This window comes from Oncorhynchus gorbuscha, linkage group LG13, assembly GCF_021184085.1.
Source record: "Oncorhynchus gorbuscha isolate QuinsamMale2020 ecotype Even-year linkage group LG13, OgorEven_v1.0, whole genome shotgun sequence".
NCBI lineage: Eukaryota > Metazoa > Chordata > Actinopteri > Salmoniformes > Salmonidae > Oncorhynchus > Oncorhynchus gorbuscha.
In genome coordinates, this window is record NC_060185.1 from 26,293,087 (window position 1) to 26,314,616 (window position 21,530).

Consider the following 21,530-nt stretch of genomic DNA (forward strand, 5'->3'; position numbering starts at 1 on the left):
CCAGTCTCCAATATGAAGTAGAATGAACTAAATATAATACAATGAGAAACTAAAGGCTATGGATGTGCTTTTTAACTCATAACTCCTTTTCTCTCACTCGCTCTCTCTCTCTCAGGCTCTAAGATCACAGCCCTGGATTGTTTGGAGGCCATGGCTTCAGGCCTGTACTCAGAGCTCTTCACCCTCGTTATCTCCCTTGTCAACAGGTCTGTCGGCTCATCTATCTGTTTTCCTCTTTCTCATATTTCTTACTTTACCATTATTTATCTCTCTGTTTTTTCTCACTCCCCCTGTCTTTCAGTCCTCCCTCTCTCTTTCAGTCCTCCCTTTTGCTCTCTGCATTTGTACGTTTTGCTCTAACCCATGTCTGTCTGTCTGTCTGTCTGTCTGTCTGTCTGTCTGTCTGTCTGTCTGTCTGTCTGTCTGTCTGTCTGTCTGTCTGTCTGTCTGTCTGTCTGTCTGTCTGTCTGTCTGTCTGTCTGTCTGTCTGTCTGTCTGTCTGTCTGTCTGTCTGTCTGTCTGTCTGTCTGTCTGTCTGTCTGTCTGTCTGTCTGTCTGTCTGTCTGTCTGTCTGATCCTTTGTATCGTGTGTCAGAGCTCTGAAGTCCAGTCAGCACTCACTGTGCTCTCTGCTCATCGTGGACACACCGGGTTTCCAAAACCCTCGCATGGCCAAGCGGCAGCGTGGTGCTACCTTCGAGGAGCTGTGCCACAACTACGCCCAGGAGCGCCTGCAGACCCTGTTCCACGAACGCACCTTTGTACAGGAGCTGGAGAGATATAAGGAGGTGCAGAGATATACAAAGATATACAACACTGACAAATACCTTCACCATTACATAGTATAAGTATTCTTACTAACAATGATTTAAACTCTCCAAACCTCTCCCCCTCTTTTCAAACTTCCCTAAAGAGATATCTGTCTGGAAAGAAAATCATAAATGTCATTAACCTGTCTGGCACCAGTGGGACGATAGCGTCCCACCTCGACAACAGCAAGTGAAATTGCAGGAAGCCAAATTCAAAACAACAGATATCCCATAATCAAAATACGAAGTTTAAAGATAAACTTTGTGTAAATCCAACCACAGTGTCCAATTTCAAAAAGGCTTCACGGCGAAAGCACACCAAACGATTATGTTAGGTCAGCGCCTAGTCACAGAAAACCATACAGCCATTTTCCAGCCAAGGAGAGGGCTCACAAAAGTCAGAAATAGCGATTAAATTAATCACTAACCTTTGATGATCCTCATCAGATGGCACTCACAGGACATCATGTTACACAATAAATGTGTGTTTTGTTTGACAAAGTTCATCGCTATGTCCAAAAACCTCAGTTGAAATTGGCGCGTTATGTACAGTAATCATTGTCTCAAGCAAACATCCGGTGACATTTCAGAGAGCCACATCAAATTACAGAAATACTCATCATAAACATTGATGAAAAAAACTAGTTGTATACATAGGATTAAAGATAAACGTCTTGTTAATCCAGCTGCTGTGTCAGATTTCAAAAAGGCTTTATGGCAAAAGCACACCATGCGATTATGTTAGGTCAGCGCCTAGCCACAGAAAACCATACAGCCATTTTCCAACCAAGGAGAGGTGTCACAAAAGTCAGAAATAGCGTTAAAATGAATCACTTACCTTTGATGATCTTCATCTGGTGGCACTCCCAGGTCTCCATGTTAGACAATAAATGTTTGTTTTGTTCGATAATGTCCCTATTTATGTCCAAAAACCTCAGTTTTGTTGGTGCGTTTAGATCATTAATCCAAAGACACAATGCATGCTCACAACATCCAGAAGAAAAGTTTTTAAAAAGTACAATAAAAGTTTGTAGAAACATGTCAAACAATGTTTGAAATCAATCCTCAGGTTGTTTTTGTCATAAATAATCAATAATATTACAACCGGACAAAAGCTTCGTCAATAGAAAAGGAGAAACAAGAAAGGCGCGCTCCCTATCACACGCTTGGCCTGAAACAATGCCTAAAGACTGGCCACATGTAGCGAAAGCCATAGAGATTGTGAACTGGGTCCTAAGTCTTTGTATGGTGGATAGGCTTTCAATGGAAAAACAGCCTTTCAAAATAATAGTACTTCCTGGTTGGATTTTCCTCAGATTTTTGCCTGCCATATCAGTTCTGTTATACTCACAGACGTTATTTTAACAATTTTTGAAACTTTAGAGTGTTTTCTATCCAAATCTAATTATATGCATATCCTAGTTTATGGGCCTGAGTAGCAAGCAGTTTAATTTGGGCATGCTTTTCATCCGGAGGTGAAAATATTGCCCCCCCTACCCTGTATTGTTTTAGTGTGAAAACAACATAGGACGTCTGATTTAGCTTCCCTGATTGTAATGTCATTGTTGTCAGAATGTGTAATTCTATAGACTCTTACATATGCTGATCTGAACATCACTGACTCCAATCACACCTAACCAACCCCTCTGTTCCCATCTAGGAAAACATAGAGCTTGCATTAGATGACATAGAGTCCAGTACCTCAATGTCTGTAGCAGCTATAGACCAAGCATCTACTCAAGCGCTGGTAAGGAGAATCTCTCTGTGCCCCTTTTGCTTGTGGACTTTATCTTGGATTTCATCATGCTATGAGCGTTACGTGGGGTTAAACACAGTCTTACTTACTCTTACACTTACCCTTCTTTGCTCCCCTAATTCAAATTGACTCTTGAACTTTTTGACTGTGTATAAACCATGTCAGGATTATTACCTCCATCTAATTCACTTGGTTTTTGATTGTTTGTTCTTTTGTTTTTATTTCTTTTTATCCTACCAATTTATTTTTTATAATTAATCTCACATCATCAAATTCATTAATTACAGTCAAGTTTGGTTCCTTTCCCCCTCGTTGAGTTGAGAGCCTTTTTCAGACAGGGTTGGCTTCTAATTCAGTTTATTTATGAGACGACTCTGCATGGCACGCACTCTAAACAGGAATGTGTTGCATTGATGTGTATTGGCCCGCGAAAGTGACGTTTACCATAATTAGATCAACAGTGAATGAGGATGGGGTCACACAGGAATTGATCGAAAGTTGAGACAAAAGTAAATAACTGTTTTGTGTTAGTGTGTGTGCGGGTTTGCGTGCGTGTGTATGAATGAGTGCACACAGGGCCAAACACGGCTATAAGTCAGACAAGCAAACAAACAGCATTGAAACAGCGGCAGACTTATTGGAAACCAGCTCAAACTCCCCAAAAATGACATCAAGAGCTATAGATCTAGATGAAGAGCACCTGACAAAATGCAATATTAGATTCCAAGTTATATCCACAGGTCATCCACCTCCAGCCTGCAGTGTCAAATACTGTAAAGTCATAGGATCGTTCTGAATAAGAGGTTCTGATCTCTCAACTCTCTCTGAAAAGGATCTGAGATTTACTTGACTTTGCAGTTAATTAGTTGACTGCTACCAACACAGTACAATATATCTGCAGTGCTTCTAGCAGTTGAATAATTAAATTGGCAAAAAAAAAGGCTATAGTTTCAGTTGCTTGTGAAGTAGCCCTGCCTGCACCTCCCTTCATCCACAGAGAGATGTAATGAGTCCACCAAAGAGTCTAAACTCTCACATAGACTAATAACACCATTCATTATCAACGTGGACTGTCAGAGAGCAAGGTTTCTAAATGCTCCACTGGCCAGGAGTGGATTTGAGTACCAGCTCTATAATGAGGAAGCCATTGGCAAAGACTCATCTCTCTTATAGATTCTTATTTACCAAACGTTATGATTGCCTTTACAAAATGACTTGTTTTTTTTACAGAAATGTACAACAGAGATGTTGAAACATATTAGGCCATTTGAACACTGCTGGTGTATAATTAGAAGTTTCTACAAGTGTCACAGCTAAGCAGGTGTAATGTTATGGCAACACTGGGCCAGGGATAAAGGCCGTGTTGGGACTTTTAACACCATGAGTACAAAAATAGGAGACACTAGGTTGCTTTATTGGTTTTGGAGAGTGTTGGTGTGTATGGAGTTAACAATGTCATGATTGGATGGATGACAGGAGCCGTGGATGACTGGTGGAGTGGAGATGGGTGAGCATCTCTGTGCTGTGGTGGTCTAATGTGAGAGTCTGAGGTTATTGTGAATGCTGCACCTGCATGTTGGACTGAGCTGTGGCCCTAAGCTTTCTGCACAGCTGCTTCACTTGTGTTTGTGTTAGACTCAAGTGATAGATCCCCACCTCTCTAACCTGTGTGTGTGTTCCTGTGGGGCTCCCAGGTGCGCACCCTGGCGAGGACAGATGAGGCTCGAGGTCTGCTGTGGCTGATGGAGGAGGAGGCTGTGCAGCCAGGGGGCTCTGAGGACACTCTGCTGGAGAGACTCTTCAGTTACTACGGCCCTGACCAGGGGGACAACAAAGGACATGCCCTGCTCCTGAAGAGCGACAAGCCGCATCACTTCCTGTTGGGCCACAGCCACGGGACGGACTGGGTGGAGTACGATGCTCAGGGTTGGCTGAACCACGCCAAGCAGAACCCCGCCTCCCAGAATGCTGCCACTCTGCTGCAGGACTCACAGAAGTACACATTTAATTCACTGATTGTTCTCCATAGTAGCACTTTTTCAAAGAAAATATACTTACCTCTGTCTCTGTCTCTCGCTCTTTCTCTGTCTGTCTGTCTGTCTGTCTGTCTGTCTCTCTCTCTAACAGGAAGAACATCAGCAGTCTGTTCTCTAGTCGTAGTGGAGGGCCCACAGTGCTGTCTGGCTCTATCGCAGGGTTGGAGGGGGGATCTCAGCTGGCCCTCCGCAGAGCCACTAGCATGAGGAAGACCTTCACAACCGGCATGGCTGCCGTGAAGAAGAAGAGCCTCTGCATCCAGATCAAACTGCAAGTGGTGAGTGGAGCGGAGTCTTTTCTCAATGTTTCTTCCTACCTCTTTGAGAGGGTTTAAGTCCGAGTTTCTCTTAGGATCTTTGTATGAAAATTAAGCGTTATACAAATATAACTACAGTCAGGTCCAAAAATATTTGGACATTGAGTTATTATCATGAGCTGAGCTGAAAGTGCATCCTTTCAGCTTTTATTTGAGGGTATGTACATCCAAATAGGGTGAAAGGTGTAGGAATTACAGCACTTTCTGTATGTGGTCCCCCCAATTTTAAGGGCTCAAAAGTAAATTGGACAAACTAACATAAATTAAATTGTGAGTTTAAATATTGGTTGAAAATCCTTTGCAGTCAATGACTGCCTGAAGTCTGGAACCCATGGACATCACCAGATGCTTGGTTTCTTCTTCTGCCTGGCCTTTACTGCAGCTGTCTTCAGTTCCTGCTTGTCCTTGAGGCATTTTGCCTTCGGCAAGTGAAATGCATGCTCAATTGGATTCAATACTTCAAGAAGTATTAGGTTGCTTTCGCAGTATTGTCCATCTGCACTGTGAAGCTCCATCCAATGCGTTTTGAAGCATTTGGCTGAATCTGAGCAGATAATATAGCCCTAAACACATCATCAATAAATACAAGGGAACCAGTTCCATTGGCAGCCACACATGCCCACGCCATAACACTACCTCCACCATGATTCACAGATTAGGTGGTATGCTTTGGATCATGAGCAGTTCCTTCCTTCTTCCATACTCTTCTCTTCCCATCATTCTGGTACAAGTTTATCTTTGTCTCATCTGTCCATAGGATGTTGTTCCAGAACTGTACAGGCTTTTTAGATGTTGTTTGGCAAACCAATGATTTACATATTGTGGTAAACCGTCTGTATTTACTCTGGTGAAGTCTTCTCGATTGTTGACTTTGACACAGATACGCTTACCTTCTTCAGGGTGTTCTTGATCTGGCCAACTGGGGTTTTTCTTCACCAGGGAAGGAATTCTTCTGTCATCCACCACAGTTGTTTTCTGTGGTCTTCTGGGCCGTTTGGTGTTCCTGAGCTTACCAGTGCGTTCTTTTTTTTAAAGAATGTACCAAATAGTTGATTTGGCCACACCTATTGTTTTTGCTGTCTCTCTGTTGGGTATATTTAGATTTTTCAGCCTAATGATGGCTTGCTTCACTGGCAGTGACAGCTCTTTGGGCTTCATATTGAGTGTGAACAGCAACAGATTCCAAATGCAAATGCCAAAAATCAACTCAAGACCTTTTATCTGCTTATTTGTAAATGAACGGATGAGGGAATAACACACACCTGGCCATGGAACAGCTGAGCAGGCAATTGTCCAATTACATTTGGTCCCTTAAAAAGGGGGACCACATGATTTCAGCTCATATTCATTATTTAATTTAAATTCCAAGATGCTAAAATAATAATAACTTGGTCATTGTCCAAATATATATATGTAAGTCGCTTTGGATAAAAGCGTCTGCTAAATGGCATATATTATTATTATTATTATATATGGACTGATTGTACAGTGCCTTGCAAAAGTATTCATCCCCCTTGGTGTTTTTCCTATTTTGTTTCATTACAACCTAAAAAAAAATAACATGGAAAAGTGGTGCATTTACATTTATTCACCCCCTTTGCTATGATACCCCTAAATATGATCTGATGCAACCAATTACCTTCAGAAGTCACATAATTAGTTAGAATGCGCACAGGTGGACTTTATTTAAGTGTCACGTGATATGTCACATGAAAGGCCCAAGAGTCTGTAACTCCACTAAGCAAGTGGCACCATGAATACCAAGGAGCTCTCCAAACAGGTCAGGGTCAAAGTTGTGAAGAAGTACAGATCAGGGTTGGGTTATAAAAAAATATCTGAAACTTTGAACATCCCACAGAGCACCATTAAATCCATTATTAATAAATGGAAAGAATATGGCACCACAACAAACCTTCCAAGAGAGGATCACCCACCAAAACTCACAGACCAGGCAAGGAGGGCATTAATCAGAGAGGCAACAAAGAGACCAAAGATAACCCTGAAGGAGTTGCAATGCTCCATCGCGGAGATTGGAGTATCTGTCCATAGGACCACATTAAGCCGTACACTCCACAGAGCTGGGCTTTACAGAAGAGTGACCAAAATAAATACATTGCTTGAGAAAAAAATAAGCAAACACATTTGGTGTTTGCCAAAAGGCATGTGGGAGACTCACCGAAAACATATGAAAGAAGGTACTCTGGTCAGATGAGACTAGAATTAAGCTTTTTGACCATCAAGGAAAACACTATATCTGGCGCAAACCCAGCACCTCTCATCACCCCAAGAACACCATCCCCACAGTGAAGCATGGTGGTTGCAGCATCATGCAGTGGGGATGTTTTTCATCAGCAGGGACTGGGAAACTGGTCAGATTTGAAGGAATGATGGTTCTAAATACAGGGAAAGTTTTGAGGGGAAACCTGTTTCAGTCTTCAAGAGATTTGAGACTGTTATGGAGGTTCACCTTCCAGCAGGACAGTGACCCTAAGCATACTGCTTAAGCAACACTTTAGTGGTTTAAATGTCTTGGAATGGCCTAGTCAAAGCCCAGACCTCAATCCAATTGAGAATCTGTGATATGACTTAAAGATTGCTGTACGCCAGGGGAACCCATCCAACTTGAAGGAGCTGAAGCAGTTTTGCCTCAGTGGTTAGATTTGCCAAGCTTATAGAGACATAACCCAAGAGACTTGAGGCTGTAATTGCTGCAAAAGGTGGCTCTACAAAGTATTGACTTTGCGGGGGTGAATAGTTATGCATGCTCAAGTTCTGTTTGTCTTATTTCTTGTTTGTTTCACACACAAAAATATTTGGCATCTTAAAAGTGGTAGGCATGTTGTATAAATCAATTAATACAAACCCCTCCAAAATCCAATTTAATTCCAGGTTGTAAGGAAAAATGCCAAGGGGGTGAATACTTTTGCAAGCCACTGTATATAAACATTTATATTTATACATACAAATGTGCACAAACTTAAGTCTATGTTTTTATGCTTGTGTGTGAGTGTAAATGATTTAACTCCCTGTCCTCTTGTTTCTCCAGGATGCTCTGCTGGACACAGTGCGCAGGTCCAGAGTTCACTTTGTCCACTGCCTACTGCCCAAGGCAGATGCGGTGGGGGTGGGTGGGGAACCGCGCGTGGCCCACGGAGAAAGCTGCGACTCAGGCCTCATGCAGCTGGATGTGGGTCTTCTGAGGGCTCAGCTCCGTGGATCGAAGATTATTGACGCGCTGCGCATCTACAGGCAAGGTAGGACTGGACACCACACAAGTCAAGCTGAGTCATAGGAGGGACACCACACAAGTCAAGCTGAGTCATGGGAGGGACATTTTCCCCCTTAATTCTTCTTATTGAATTGTATAATTAACCTCTTGCTCCTACCTGACATGCAGGCGTCCCATCTAGACATCTGGAAATGCAAATGCGCTACGCTAAATGCTAATAGTACTAGTTAAAACTCAAACGTTCATTAAAATAAACATGCAGGGTATTGAATTAAAGCTACACTCGTTGTGAATCCAGGCAACAAGTCATATTTTTAAATGCTTTTCGGCGAAAGCATGAGAAGCTATTATCTGATAGCATGTAACACCCCAAAATACCCGCAGGGGACGTAAACAAAATAATTAGCATAGTCGTCGCTACACAAATCGCACAAATAAAATATAAAACATTCATTACATTTTACCATCTTCTTTGTTGGCACTCCTAGATGTCCCATAATCACTATTGGGTCTTTTTTTCGATTAAATCGGTCCATATATAGCCTAGATATCGATCTATGAAGACTGTGTGATAAACAGAAAAAAATAGCGTCTTATAACGTAACGTCATTTTTTTAAATTCAAAAAGTCGACGATAAACTTTCACAAAACACTTCGAAATACTTTTGTAATGCAACTTTAGGTATTAGTACACGTTAATAAGCGACCAAATTGATCACGAGGCGATGTATATTCTTGAGCTGTCCGTCTGGAAATAATGTCCGGGTAAATCTCAACCAAAATATCCGGTCGGAGACCATAAGAAATGGCTTGTCTCTTCTTCGTTTGACCAAGAAACAAAGCCTAGGCAAATGACAAGACTGTTGACATCGTGTGGAAGCTGTAGGTATTGCAACCTCAGCCCCATTTATTGTGGTTCGCCTTTATCAATGGGTTGAAGTGGCGGATGGATATATATTTCCATTTTCAGTGATCAGATTTTCCTGCGCTTTTCGATGAAACGCACAATCTGTTATAGTCACAGCCGTGATTTAACCAGTTTTATAAACGTCTGAGTGTTTTCTATCCACACATACTAATCATATGCATATACTATATTCCTGGCATGAGCAGCAGGGCGCTGAAATGTTGCGCGATTTTTAACAGAATGTTCGAAAAAGTAGGGGGTAGGAGTAACAGGTTAATCAAAATTATTAAATAAATGTTGACCTTGTGCTGTCTTTTCCAAAAAGGTTACCCTGATCACATGGTGTTCTCTGAATTCCGTCGCCGATTCGATGTGTTGGCACCCCACCTGACCAAAAAGCACGGGCGCCACTACATCGTCACAGACGAGAAGCGGGTGAGTGTCGAGACGTTCCCTCCACCTCGTAGACGAGTGATAATATAAAAGCCTCCCTCTCTTGTCCCTCCCTCCCCCCTCCTAGATCTGCTCTTGTGTGTAATTAATTATGATTACACTGGTTGGCAGCATATGGCTGGTGTACTGATTATTTACGTGCAGCACAGAGAGCTCTCTCGCTCTCTCTGACTCTGTCCTCCCCTTCATCTCTTCTTCCGCTCTCTCTGTCTTCAGTACCAACTGTATAGTGTAATAGTTAAAAAGCTATTAACCTACCCTACCTACTCAGATGTGTGGTTAAAATTTATGAGTCTAGCAAAAAGAAATCTGATGTAGAAATATGTTAATTATTAACCGATGTAGCTGGAGTTGAAGAAATGGAATAGACAGTATCTTGGCTGTTATTTTCATTGTTGTGTAAGGAGGTTGTGTTTTTGAAGTAGGGCAGTTAAAGAGGTCCACTGTCACAGCTAAAACATACAGTGAGCTATGGAAGAGTTAAAGAGGAAACCAGACTCCTTGGAGACGTGCAAAGGAAGAATAGCCTGCTCTGAAATAATGAATGGACAAAAAGGTACTTCATTCTCTGAGGATAGATAAACCAAGAGGGAGAGAGGGAGTTATAGAGAACTCAAACAAAGCGCCCTTTCTCAGAGTTGGAAGCCTGTCTGTCACTTCCTCTTAGTTTGGGCTGTATGGCTGTGTTACTGTAGCTGTTTTACTGTTGCTGTGTTCCTGGCTGTAGTGACTTCATCCTCCACTGTTTACCTACCAGACCCAGTACTCTTGCTGTGATCATCTTTGTCAAAAGTCCTTTAAGTAACTGTCCACTTTTAAAAGTTAGTATTCTTTTAGCTCAAACCCAAATAATGTGGTTGACTCATCCTATAATCGTATTTGTTTCCAAACCATAAATAAAATAAAACTTTTAAAAAACGCCTCATACAGGCTGTTTAACAAATGCTTGCCATTTCCTCTGAGAGGATGTCATTCTCCTGATGAGGATAAGCTGGCCAATCAGTGGGCTACTCATATGAATACTTTTAATGACCAGTATATACCCACATCATTCTGTTGTTGGGAGGAGAACACAGAAAAAACTGCTTTTTAACATTATTACAATTTTTTGGAAGAAACTATTTCACTCATTATAGTTCATTCTAGGTCATATTTGATTGAATTCTGGAAACACTGGACAGTTACTTTAAAACAGCTAATTCAGTTCAACTCCCTCCCTCGAGGCTACAGCTGTCTTCCAACTTAACTTTGTACTCAAACGTTAAAGACCCTCCGCCTCTCCAGAGACTGATTTAGATACAGTACACAGTCCATATTTAGACTTCTGTCACAGTAGTGACCTGAATCAAATCAAATTTTATTTGTCACATTCGCCTATATACAACAATATATCTTACCGTGAAATGCTTACTTACTAGCCCTTAACCTACAATGCAGTTAAGAAAATATAATTAAGAAAATATTTACTAAATAAACTAAAGTAAAAAATTGATTTAAAAAAGTAACAATAAAATAACAATAACGAGGCTATATACAGGGGGTACCGGTACTAAGTCAGTGTGCAGGGGTACAGGTTAGTCAAGGTAATTTGTACATGTAAGTAGGGGTAAAGTGACTATGCATAGATAATAAACCGTTAGTAGCAGCAGTGTAAAAACAGAGACAGGGAGTTTACAGATAGCTTGCTTGGTGCCTTAGCTGTAGCTTTGTTCACTGGTTGTTTTGGTCTGCAGTCTCCTGCTGGATAGGCTGACGTTAGGGGAGCGTGCCTGTTGCTATGACGCTATGTGCAGTCCTTTGGGGCGACGACAGAGGGGAGCTGACTTTACCAAAGCACTGTCTGTCTGTTTGTCCGTTCTCTTCATTGATCTGTCTGTCTGTCCATCTGTTTGTTTCAGGCTGTGGAGGAGCTGTTGGAGTCTCTGGACTTGGAGAAGAGCAGTTACCACATGGGCCTGAGCAGGGTAAGACACACACACACACACACACACACACACACACACACACACACACACACACACACACACACACACACACACACACACACACACACACACACACACACACACACACACACACACACACACACACACACACACACACACACACACACACACACACACACACACACACACACACACACACACACACACACTAACACACACAGACAGACACTGCATCTCAAAAGACACATTATCTATGTCTCAAAACTTAAGAGAACTTACATTAGGAGAGAATATGTAAACTAATAATGAACTATGTATAAACCATTAGTAAATGCTTCGCAAAAGTGTTATGGCAAGTGACGCTGACAATACGTGTGAAGGCTTAGCACAGTCTAAATCAGGCCCAATGTGTTCTATCTCTGCCTGGGAGCAGTGATTTAAAAAAGTACCCAATTTTCATACTTGAGTAAAAGTAAAGATTAAAAGAACGCTTTACTTTAGTTAAAATAAAATGACTCAAGTAACAGTGAAAGTCACCCAGTAAAATACTACTTGAGTAAAAGTAAAAAAGTATTTGTTTTTAAATGTACTTAAGTATCAAATGTATAAATCATTTAAAAATGTCTTATATTAAGCAAACCAGACCACACGATTTTATTGCTTTTTAAATTTACAGATCGCTAGGGGCACAGATCAACACTCAGACACAATTTACAGACTAAGCATTTGTGTTCAGATGTTCTCTTGATAGGTGCTGTAAGTTGGGAAGCAAGTTCAGGAAGTGAGTGTTTTAATAAATAAACGTAACATAATACAAAACAAGAAAACACAAACAACACACAGACATGAAACAGGAACAGAATCAATAATGCCTGGGGAAGGAACCAAAGGGAGTGACATACAGTGCCTTGAAAAGTATTCATCCCCCTTGGCATTTTTCCTATTTTATTGCATTACAGCCTGTACTTTAAGTAGATTTTTATATGGGTTTAATGTAATGGGCATACACAAAATAGTCCAAATTGGTGAAGTGAAATTAAAAAGAATACTTGTTTCAAAAAATATGTATTCACCCCTTTGCTATGAAGCCCCTAAATAAGCTCTAGTGCAACCAATTACCTTCAGAAGTCACATAATTTGTTAAATAAAGTCCACCTGTGTCCATTCTAAGTGTCACATGATCTCAGTACATATACACCTGTTCTGAAAGGCCCCAGAGTGCAACACCACTAAGCAAGGGGTACCACCAAGCGAGCGGCACCATGAAGACCAAGGGGCTCTCCAAACAGGTCAGGGACAAAGTTGTGGAGAAGTACAGATCAGGGTTGGGTTATAAAAAAATATCAGAAACTTTGAACATCCCACGGAGCACCATTTAAATCCATTATTACATCTTTTAAAGAGTTTGGAACCACAACAAATCTGCCAAGAGAGGGCCACCCACCAAAACTCAAGGACCAGGCAAGAAGGGCATTAATCAGAGAGGCAACAAAGAGACCAAAGATAACACTGAAGGAACTGCAAAGCTCCACAGTAGAGATTGGAGTATCTGTCCATAGGACCACTTTAAGCCGTACACTCCACCGAGCTGGGCTTTATGGAAGAGTGGCTAGAAAAAAGCCATTGCTTAAAGAAAAATATAAGCAAACCCATTTGGTGTTCGCCAAAAGGCATGTGGGAGACTCCCCAAATATATGGAAGAAGGTGCTCTGGTCCGATGAGACTAAAATGTAGCTTTTTGGCCATCAAGGAAAATGCTATGTCTGGTGCAAACCCAACACCTCTCATCACCCTGAGAACAACATCCCCACAGTAAAGCATGGTGGTGGCAGCATCATGCTGTGGGGATGTTTTTCATCAGCAGGGACTGGGAAACTGGTCAGAATTGAAGGAATGATGGATGGTGCTAAATACAGGGAAATTATTGAGGGAAACCTGTTTGTCTTCCAGAGATTTGAGACTGGTATGGAGGTTCACCTTCCAGCAGGACAATGACCCTAACTAAGCATGCTGCTAAAGCAACACTCAAGTGGTTTAAGGGGAAACATTTAAATGTCTTGGAATTGCCTAGTCAAAGCCCAGACCTCAATCCAATTGAGAATCTGTGGTATAACTTAAAGATTGCTGTACACCAGCAGAACCCTTCCAACTTGAAGGAGCTGGAGCAGTTTTAAATTGAAGAATGGGCAAAAATCCCAGTGTCTAGATGTGCCAAGCTTATAGAGACATACCCCAAGAGACTTGCAGCTATAATTGCTGCAAAGGGTGACTCTACAAAGTATTGACTTTGGGGGTGTGAATAGTTACTGTATGTAGTTTTCAGTTTTTTTGTGTTATTTCTTGTTTGTTTCAAAATAAAACATATTTTGTATCTTCAAAACTGGTACAGTAGGCATGTTGTATAAATCAAATGATACAACCCCCCCCCCCCCCCCCTAAAAAAAATATATTTTAATTCCAGGTTGTAAGGCAAGAAAATAGGAAAAATGCCAAGGGGGGGTGAATACTTTCGTAAGCCACTGTATATAGGGAAGGTAATCAGGGAAGTGATGGAGTCCAGGTGAGTCTGACACGCAGGTGCGCGTAATGATGATGACAGGTGTGCTCCATAACGAGCAGCCTGGTGACCTTGAGGCCAGAGAGGGAACACGTGACAAGTGCGTAAATTAGACACTTTTCCTGTCCTGCTAAGCATTCATAATGTAACGAGTACTTTTGGGTGTCAGGAGAATGTAAGAAGTAAAAAGTACATTATTTTATTTAGGAATGTACAGTAGTGGAGTAAAAGTTGTCAAAAATATAAATAGTTAAGTACAGATACCCCAAAAATCTAGGACTTAAAAGTATTTTTACTGAAGTACTTTACACCACTGCCTGGTGTACCATCTGTTTACCCAGCATGCCCTTCTCACTGGAATCATGGGTCCTCTGCTGTGGCGCTGGTTCCTGGCTGGGTCCCTGGGCTGGCAGCCTTTGTCTGTTAGTTGGCGGTTGGTGACACTGGGAGACAATTACCCCCCAATTCCCTCCTGTTGCTCCCTGTAGCCATTGATTTTGGCATGCGATAGCTCTCTTTGTTTGTGGCGCTTCGTCGTGACACGCCGATAACCATCCACAAACACCAATCAGCACAGTAAGAGTCAAACCTTTCAGATGCAAAAGAGAAAATCCAAGGTAAAAGACAGCCTGATAAATAGCTAATTAGCATAGGAGGCTTTTTCTGAATGTCTCCGGAATAGAGGACAGTGAGAAGTATTGTTCTGAAGTAAACAGTAGGAAAAGGGTGTTTAAGGAAGTTTGACATTGGCTGTGTGTGTGTGTGTGTGTGTGTGTGTGTGTGTGTGTGTGTGTGTGTGTGTGTGTGTGTGTGTGTGTGTGTGTGTGTGTGTGTGTGTGTGTGTGTGTGTGTGTGTGCGTGCGTGCGTGCGTGCGTGCGTGCGTGCGTGCGTGCGTGCGTGCGTGCGTGCGTGCGTGCGTGTGTGCGTTCCTTCCCATCTCTCATCATGCTGAGAAAAATGGACGACTGACAAAACAATAAGCCCCAAATGACCTCAGCCGACCTTTAGAGTTGCATTCAGAGACAAAGAGGTCCAATATGTTCCCCATTTTCCTTCGCCCACGCTGACAGTCATTGCTATGCCGAAGGTCATCCTGCTAGGGGGGGAGGCCTGTGTGACGGGGCCTTTTACTGTGACACATCACACATCCCATTGGCGTTTCTCAGCGGTTGCATCACTTGCGGGTCGTGATGGTGGGCGGGAAAGTCACAGGCTGGAGAGTATTCTCTCAGCTCCTCATCATGATGCGATAGTGTGTCTGTGTTCTACTCAATCTACCGCATCGGGAATAGGGAAAGGGGGATAACTAGTCAGTTGCACAACTGAATGCATTCAACCGAAATGTGTCTTCCGCATTTAACCCAACCTCTGAATCAGAGGGGTGCGGGGGGCTCCCTTAATCGACATCCACATCTTCGGTGCCCGGGGAACAGTGGGTAAACTGCCTTGCTTAGGGGCAGAATGACAGATTTTTACCTTGTCAGCTCGGGGATTTCAATCCAGCAACCTTCCAGTTACTGGCCCCACACAGGCTACCTGCCGCCCGTACAGTGTATGTTAACAGAATGCCCATACAGTGTATGAAAAGTCCTCTACACCTGACAATAGAGGTATCAAACTCAAGCCGATGTGCTATTCTCTGGAGGTGAAGACATCCCTCTGCAGTTGCATGCGTTGCCCTACGGCAGAGAAGTGTGGGTGTGTTGGTGCTGTGTGTTTTTACCGTGCCCAGCCCACTCCCTTCATGTGATATTTGCTTGGCTGTACACACACTTCCCTAAGAGCTCTGAGCTTTGATTCTCTGTGCAGGGTAGTGTTTTCTCTCCTCCTGTGCCTCTGATAGAGGATAATAGGTGGTTAAGGACCCTGGAGTACTGTGATAGATCAATCCTGATGCATCATGCTGAAATTGCTGCATAACACCACCACAGCTCTTATCTTCAGGAGCCGCTTGGTGAAATCTGAACAAAACACTCTGTGGACTAACCATCCCAATAGTTGTTTTTTTTTTAGTTGAAAAATACACATTGCCTATGACTAACTGGAGATGATGGCTAAATCCAAGAGAAGTTTCACCATAAACTTTCCCTGTCGTTTTAGAGTTTCCCCAGAAACTTCCTGTCTTTGTTAGTTTACTTTCTGTAGCCGTGGCAGCCGCATATGTTGGTAACACAAAGGATTTTAATGAGGATTTTGTGAAGTTAAGCATAGCTCTCCCGCGAACACTATTAGCATGCTAATGCAATTAGGCAGCATTCAAAGAGTTTCATGAGCCCTCAGCTCTGGCCTGAGAAACTGTAGGGAAGTCCACCAGCAGCTCCCCACCCAATCTCCCAGAGCAGATCAGAGAATGGAAATGACTAAAGTGTTTGAGGTAATCCAACTCAATTAAACGTCCGCACTGTTAACACCATTGAAATGCAAAGTAAACGCAGGACATGATGTAGTTGATATGCAATCCCTGAATCCCCGATGTATGGTTGCAGATTTTTAGTCGGATTCCAACTCCACAACGTTGAATCATGTAAAAACAAATGAATGTAATTGTTCATTTGTAAGCCACAATGACCCCAAACGAAAAAGTTGTATGTTTACTATACTTCTATTCCATAGTATTGTGCAACCTTGCACACACACATATGCTCCATGTCCGAGCATTAGTGTCCTGATTAATCAGCATCTAACTGTATATCTCTCTCCAGGTGTTCTTCAGAGCTGGGACCCTGGCCAAACTGGAGGAGCAGAGGGACGTCCAGACCAGACGCAACATCACCATGTTCCAGGCCGCCTGCAGAGGATACCTGGCCAGACAGGCCTTCAAGAAGAGGAAGGTGAGTGCGCTCTCAACCCGGGCAAGTAGTCCTTACCAACCCAAAGCCCAGCTCAGATTAGATGTCAAAAGGAGCAAAACTGACTATAGATCAGTAAAACTGACCGCGTCACACAGTGCAGGTAGCTAATGCCTACACTCAAAGCCGATGCTGAAGAGCTGTGTATCCTCCTGCTTCTCTGGAACCCCCATGTTCCCTGAATCACCACACCAAAACAAACACACAATTCTCAAAGTAATGGTCAATAAAAGCCTTTGACACTTATGAAATGCTTGATATATACTTCATTATTTTATAGTAACATCTGACAAAAATATCTAAAGACACTGAAGCAGCAAACTTTGTGGAAATTAATATTTGTGTCATTCTCAAAACTTTTGGCCGTGAGTTTCACGTTTGGGGAAGATAATTTTCACAATAAATATGTGCCATTATAATAAAAGCATTACATGCATAATTGCGTTTCCGGTCACTTTGGATAATCGCGTTTTCCGCAAATGGAATATTTGCGCTTACAGGCTACTACCATGTACGCATTGCTGCGCATATGTGAAGAAATAGCCTAGTAGTTTATCAACATTTTAAGCTAAACATTCTGATCTGTTGCATCAGCCACATTGCATATAAAAGGTTTGTATTAATTTGGGATCTATCGCAACCCACAACTGTCCCAGACTGTTTGGAATATTGATTTATTACACAGAATAGAATAGGTTGACTTTCGTACAGTGGGGGATAGTAGATTGACAGAGGCTAGTGCTTTTGCTGTTCTTTCTGCCTACTCATCTTGTTGGCTGACGGAAAAATATCTTACATATGCACCTCGGAATTGTATAAGGACGTCCGCAGTTGCATCCCCGATGTGTCTGTCTTCACTTGTAGCCTGTGAGAAAGACCCGATCATGTGACGGAGAGCCATGTGAGTGAGGCACTTCGGATTGCGCAGCACACTCAGAGAGAAGGGCACAACGTAGCACTCTGGGCCACAAAAGGCATGGATTTTTTTAGGGTGCGTTACGGCCACAAAGGGGATGTCGCCGTGAAATTCGAGGCATTATCAAGTGCTTGTCTAATTGTGAATGAGAGACTATTGGAGTGTGTACAGCCTGCGCAAAAAAAAACAAAAAAAAACAGAGCTCATGACTTTCAAGCAACTTTTTTGAAATCATCATTAGTCATATCATGCAGCCTTACAATGTATTAAAAATGAAAACATATAGCCCAACGTTTGTAGAACTACTAAAGTTACATTAATAATTCCACATTAAGCATATCGGATGTGCTCACTCCCTTATCGTTTGGAGAAAATATTCATATTTTATTCAGGTTTGTTCAATTTTATTCAGCTTTGTTCAATTTTATTCCTCATACAATAAAATAATATAAAATAATGCCACAGAATTATAAGCCAATCTTGTCTGCTATATGAACTGGTGTAGCCCAAAACCATTTGGCATAGCCACATCAGCCCCTGTACCCTGCCTTTCCCAACAATCTTTCTGTCAAAGCAAGTTCTTGGTGGCTGGCACAGTGGAGTGGTGGGGGCAACTGGAGGGGGTAAACAGTGGGACTGGTCTTTCTACAGGGTGTGATTATTATTGTAGACGCCTGTCATAATCCCTGCTCCAGTCATGAGGGGGAGGTCTGGGCCTGGAGAGAGGCAGGGGCAGGGATGTGTGGGTATGTATGCGTGTGTGTGTGTTTGGCGGATGACAACAGTCCACCCTGCATGCGCCACCACGCCAGAGTGATCAAGAAGACCAGGAATATAACACCCTCCACTGAATGACTGGATCCACTGGTGGGGATCTGTTCAGCTCTGTGTGTTGTGTGTTGTGTGTGTGTGTGTGTGTGTGTGTGTGTGTGTGTGTGTGTGTGTGTGTGTGTGTGTGTGTGTGTGTGTGTGTGTGTGTGTGTGTGTGTGTGTGTGTGTGTGTGTGTGTGTGTGTGTGTGTGTGTGTGTGTGTGTGTGTGTGTGTGTGTGTGTGTGTGTGTGCGCTTGTCTGTGTGTGTGTTGTCTCTGTGTTTGTCTGAGTGTGTGAGGGAGAGACAGTGGTTAGCATGTGTGAACTAACATAGACCTGTGTATGAGTATGCAATGTGTACGTGTGTGGCAGTAGCCTACATGTGAGTCTTGGATTGTCTATGTGTGTTTGGAGAGATTGGGATTCGACCACTGTGTCTTCCCTGCCATCCCCATCTCTGGTAGTTATTGGGCTCAAGGTTGCTGTCTGTAAATTGCTTTTCAAGGACAGTGGGCTTATCTTCATTGCTCTGCCTCCTGTGAAGGAGTCCTGCCGGTTTCATTTGATTGCTGCCTCTCTTTGTAAGTTGTTTACCTTGATTGTTTGTTTTTTATTTTAGGATTAGGATATTGATAGTTTGCATTGTTGGAGACGTGTTTAGTTGTAGTTGTAAACGTCTCTACTATGAGTGACTGTCATTCCTCACAGTGTGGCTGGCTGAGGGTCAGTCAGGACTGGAGAGTGTTGTGTAATGTTGGGAGGTAGAGGTCTTCATGGGTTCAAAAAGTTGGACCTGTTCCGAAATGGACCTGGGGCTTTCACACCCTGACCCGATAGGCTTAAATATATTTTTTAAATATAGAGACCCCTTCCGGACAGACCCGAGGACAACTAGACCCGTTCCATATAGACCTGGTCTGGATCCGAGTGAGGGATACTTTATTAACCGGAGCTGATAAAATGTGAGAGGAGGGGAAAGAGAGTAGCCGCTCTAGCAGGCAGGGATTAGGGAGGGAAAGAGAGTAGCCACTCTAGCAGGCGGGGAGGAGGGAGGGAAAGAGAGTAGCCGCTCTAGCAGGTGTTATGCTGGTGAATGAGGACCCAAAAGCGACTTGGCGAAAACAGAGTTTTTAATCCAGTAAGAAACTTTACAAAACAAAAAGCATAATACTACTCGTAAAGACAAGAACAGACTGGAGACTTGATCGAGAACTGCAGGTTGCCTCGGGAAGGCACTTGAACCTAGCAGACTCAGACACCTGCTCACCACGCAGCATCTGAGGGAAACACGACACGACAGGGCAAAACATAGACACAGCACGGTGAATTATAGATGAGGATCCGACGGGGCAGGAACGGAAAACAAGGAGAGAAATAGGGACTCTAATCAGGGAAAAGGATCGGGAACAGGTGTGGGAAGACTAAATGATTGATTAGGGGAATAGGAACAGCTGGGAGCAGGAACGGAACGATAGAGAGAAGAGAGAGCGAGAGAGTGAGAGAGGGAGGGGAGAGAGAGGGATAGAAAGAGGGAAAGAACCTAATAAGACCAGCAGAGGGAAACGAATAGAAGGGGAAGCACAGGGACGAGACATGATAATTAATGACAAAACATGACAGTACCCCCCACTCACCGAGCGCCTCCTGGCGCACTCGAGGAGGAACCCTGGCGGCAACGGAGGAAATCATCAATAAGCGAACGGTCCAGCACGTCCCGAGACGGAACCCAACTCCTCTCCTCAGGACCGTAACCCTCCCAATCCACTAAGTATTGGTGACCCCGTCCCGAGAACGCATGTCCATGATCCTACGTACCTTGTAAATAGGTGCGCTCGACAAGGACGGGAGGGGGAGGGAAGACAAACGGGGGTGCGAAGAAAGGGCTTGACACAGGAGACATGGAAGACAGGATGGACGCGACGAAGATGTCGCGGAAGAAGCAGTCGCACAGCGACAGGATTGACGACCTGGGAGACACGGAACGGACCAATGAACCGCGGAGTCAACTTACGAGAAGCTGTCGTAAGAGGAAGGTTGCGAGTGGAAAGCCACACTCTCTGGCCGCAACAATACCTTGGACTCTTAATCCTGCGTTTATTGGCGGCTCTCACAGTCTGTGCCCTGTAGCGGCAAAGTGCAGACCTCACCCTCCTCCAGGTGCGCTCACAACGTTGGACAAACGCTTGAGCGGAGGGAACGCTGGACTCGGCAAGCTGGGATGAGAACAGAGGAGGCTGGTAACCCAGACTACTCTGAAATGGAGATAACCCGGTAGCAGACGAAGGAAGCGAGTTGTGAGCGTATTCTGCCCAGGGGAGCTGTTCTGCCCAAGACGCAGGGTTTCTGAAAGAAAGGCTGCGTAGTATGCGACCAATCGTCTGATTGGCCCTCTCTGCTTGACCGTTAGACTGGGGATGAAACCCGGAAGAGAGACTGACGGACGCACCAATCAAACGACAGAACTCCCTCCAAAACTGTGACGTGAATTGCGGGCCTCTGTCTGAAACGGCGTCTAACGGGAGGCCATGAATTCTGAACACATTCTCGATAATGATTTGTGCCGTCTCCTTAGCGGAAGGAAGTTTAGCGAGGGGAATGAAATGTGCCGCCTTAGAGAACCTATCGACAACCGTAAGAATCACAGTCTTCCCCGCAGACAAAGGCAGACCGGTAATGAAGTCTAGGGCGATGTGAGACCATGGTCGAGAAGGAATGGGGAGCGGTCTGAGACGACCGGCAGGAGGAGAGTTACCCGACTTAGTCTGCGCGCAGTCCGAACAAGCAGCCACGAAACGGCGCGTGTCACGCTCCTGAGTCGGCCACCAAAAGCGCTGGCGAATAGACGCAAGAGTGCCTCGAACACCGGGATGACCAGCTAACTTGGCAGAGTGAGCCCACTGAAGAACAGCCAGACGAGTGGAAACAGGAACGAAAAGGAGGTTA

At 43.6% G+C, this 21,530-nt stretch overlaps 1 protein-coding gene across 10 annotated transcripts in view; it reads left to right on the plus strand.

Moving 5' to 3' along the window:
* Positions 1–21,530, plus strand: part of LOC123992636 (unconventional myosin-XVIIIa-like) — a 155,443-nt gene that overhangs the window by 90,134 nt on the left and 43,779 nt on the right. For all 10 annotated transcript variants that reach the window (XM_046293949.1, XM_046293950.1, XM_046293951.1 and 7 more), the window contains 9 exons: positions 116–206; positions 596–788; positions 2,470–2,556; positions 4,260–4,561; positions 4,693–4,879; positions 7,965–8,172; positions 9,380–9,489; positions 11,406–11,471; positions 16,714–16,842. In XM_046293949.1, coding sequence (XP_046149905.1) covers positions 116–206; positions 596–788; positions 2,470–2,556; positions 4,260–4,561; positions 4,693–4,879; positions 7,965–8,172; positions 9,380–9,489; positions 11,406–11,471; positions 16,714–16,842 — 1,373 coding nt within the window. The remainder of the gene's footprint in view (positions 1–115; positions 207–595; positions 789–2,469; positions 2,557–4,259; positions 4,562–4,692; positions 4,880–7,964; positions 8,173–9,379; positions 9,490–11,405; positions 11,472–16,713; positions 16,843–21,530) is intronic.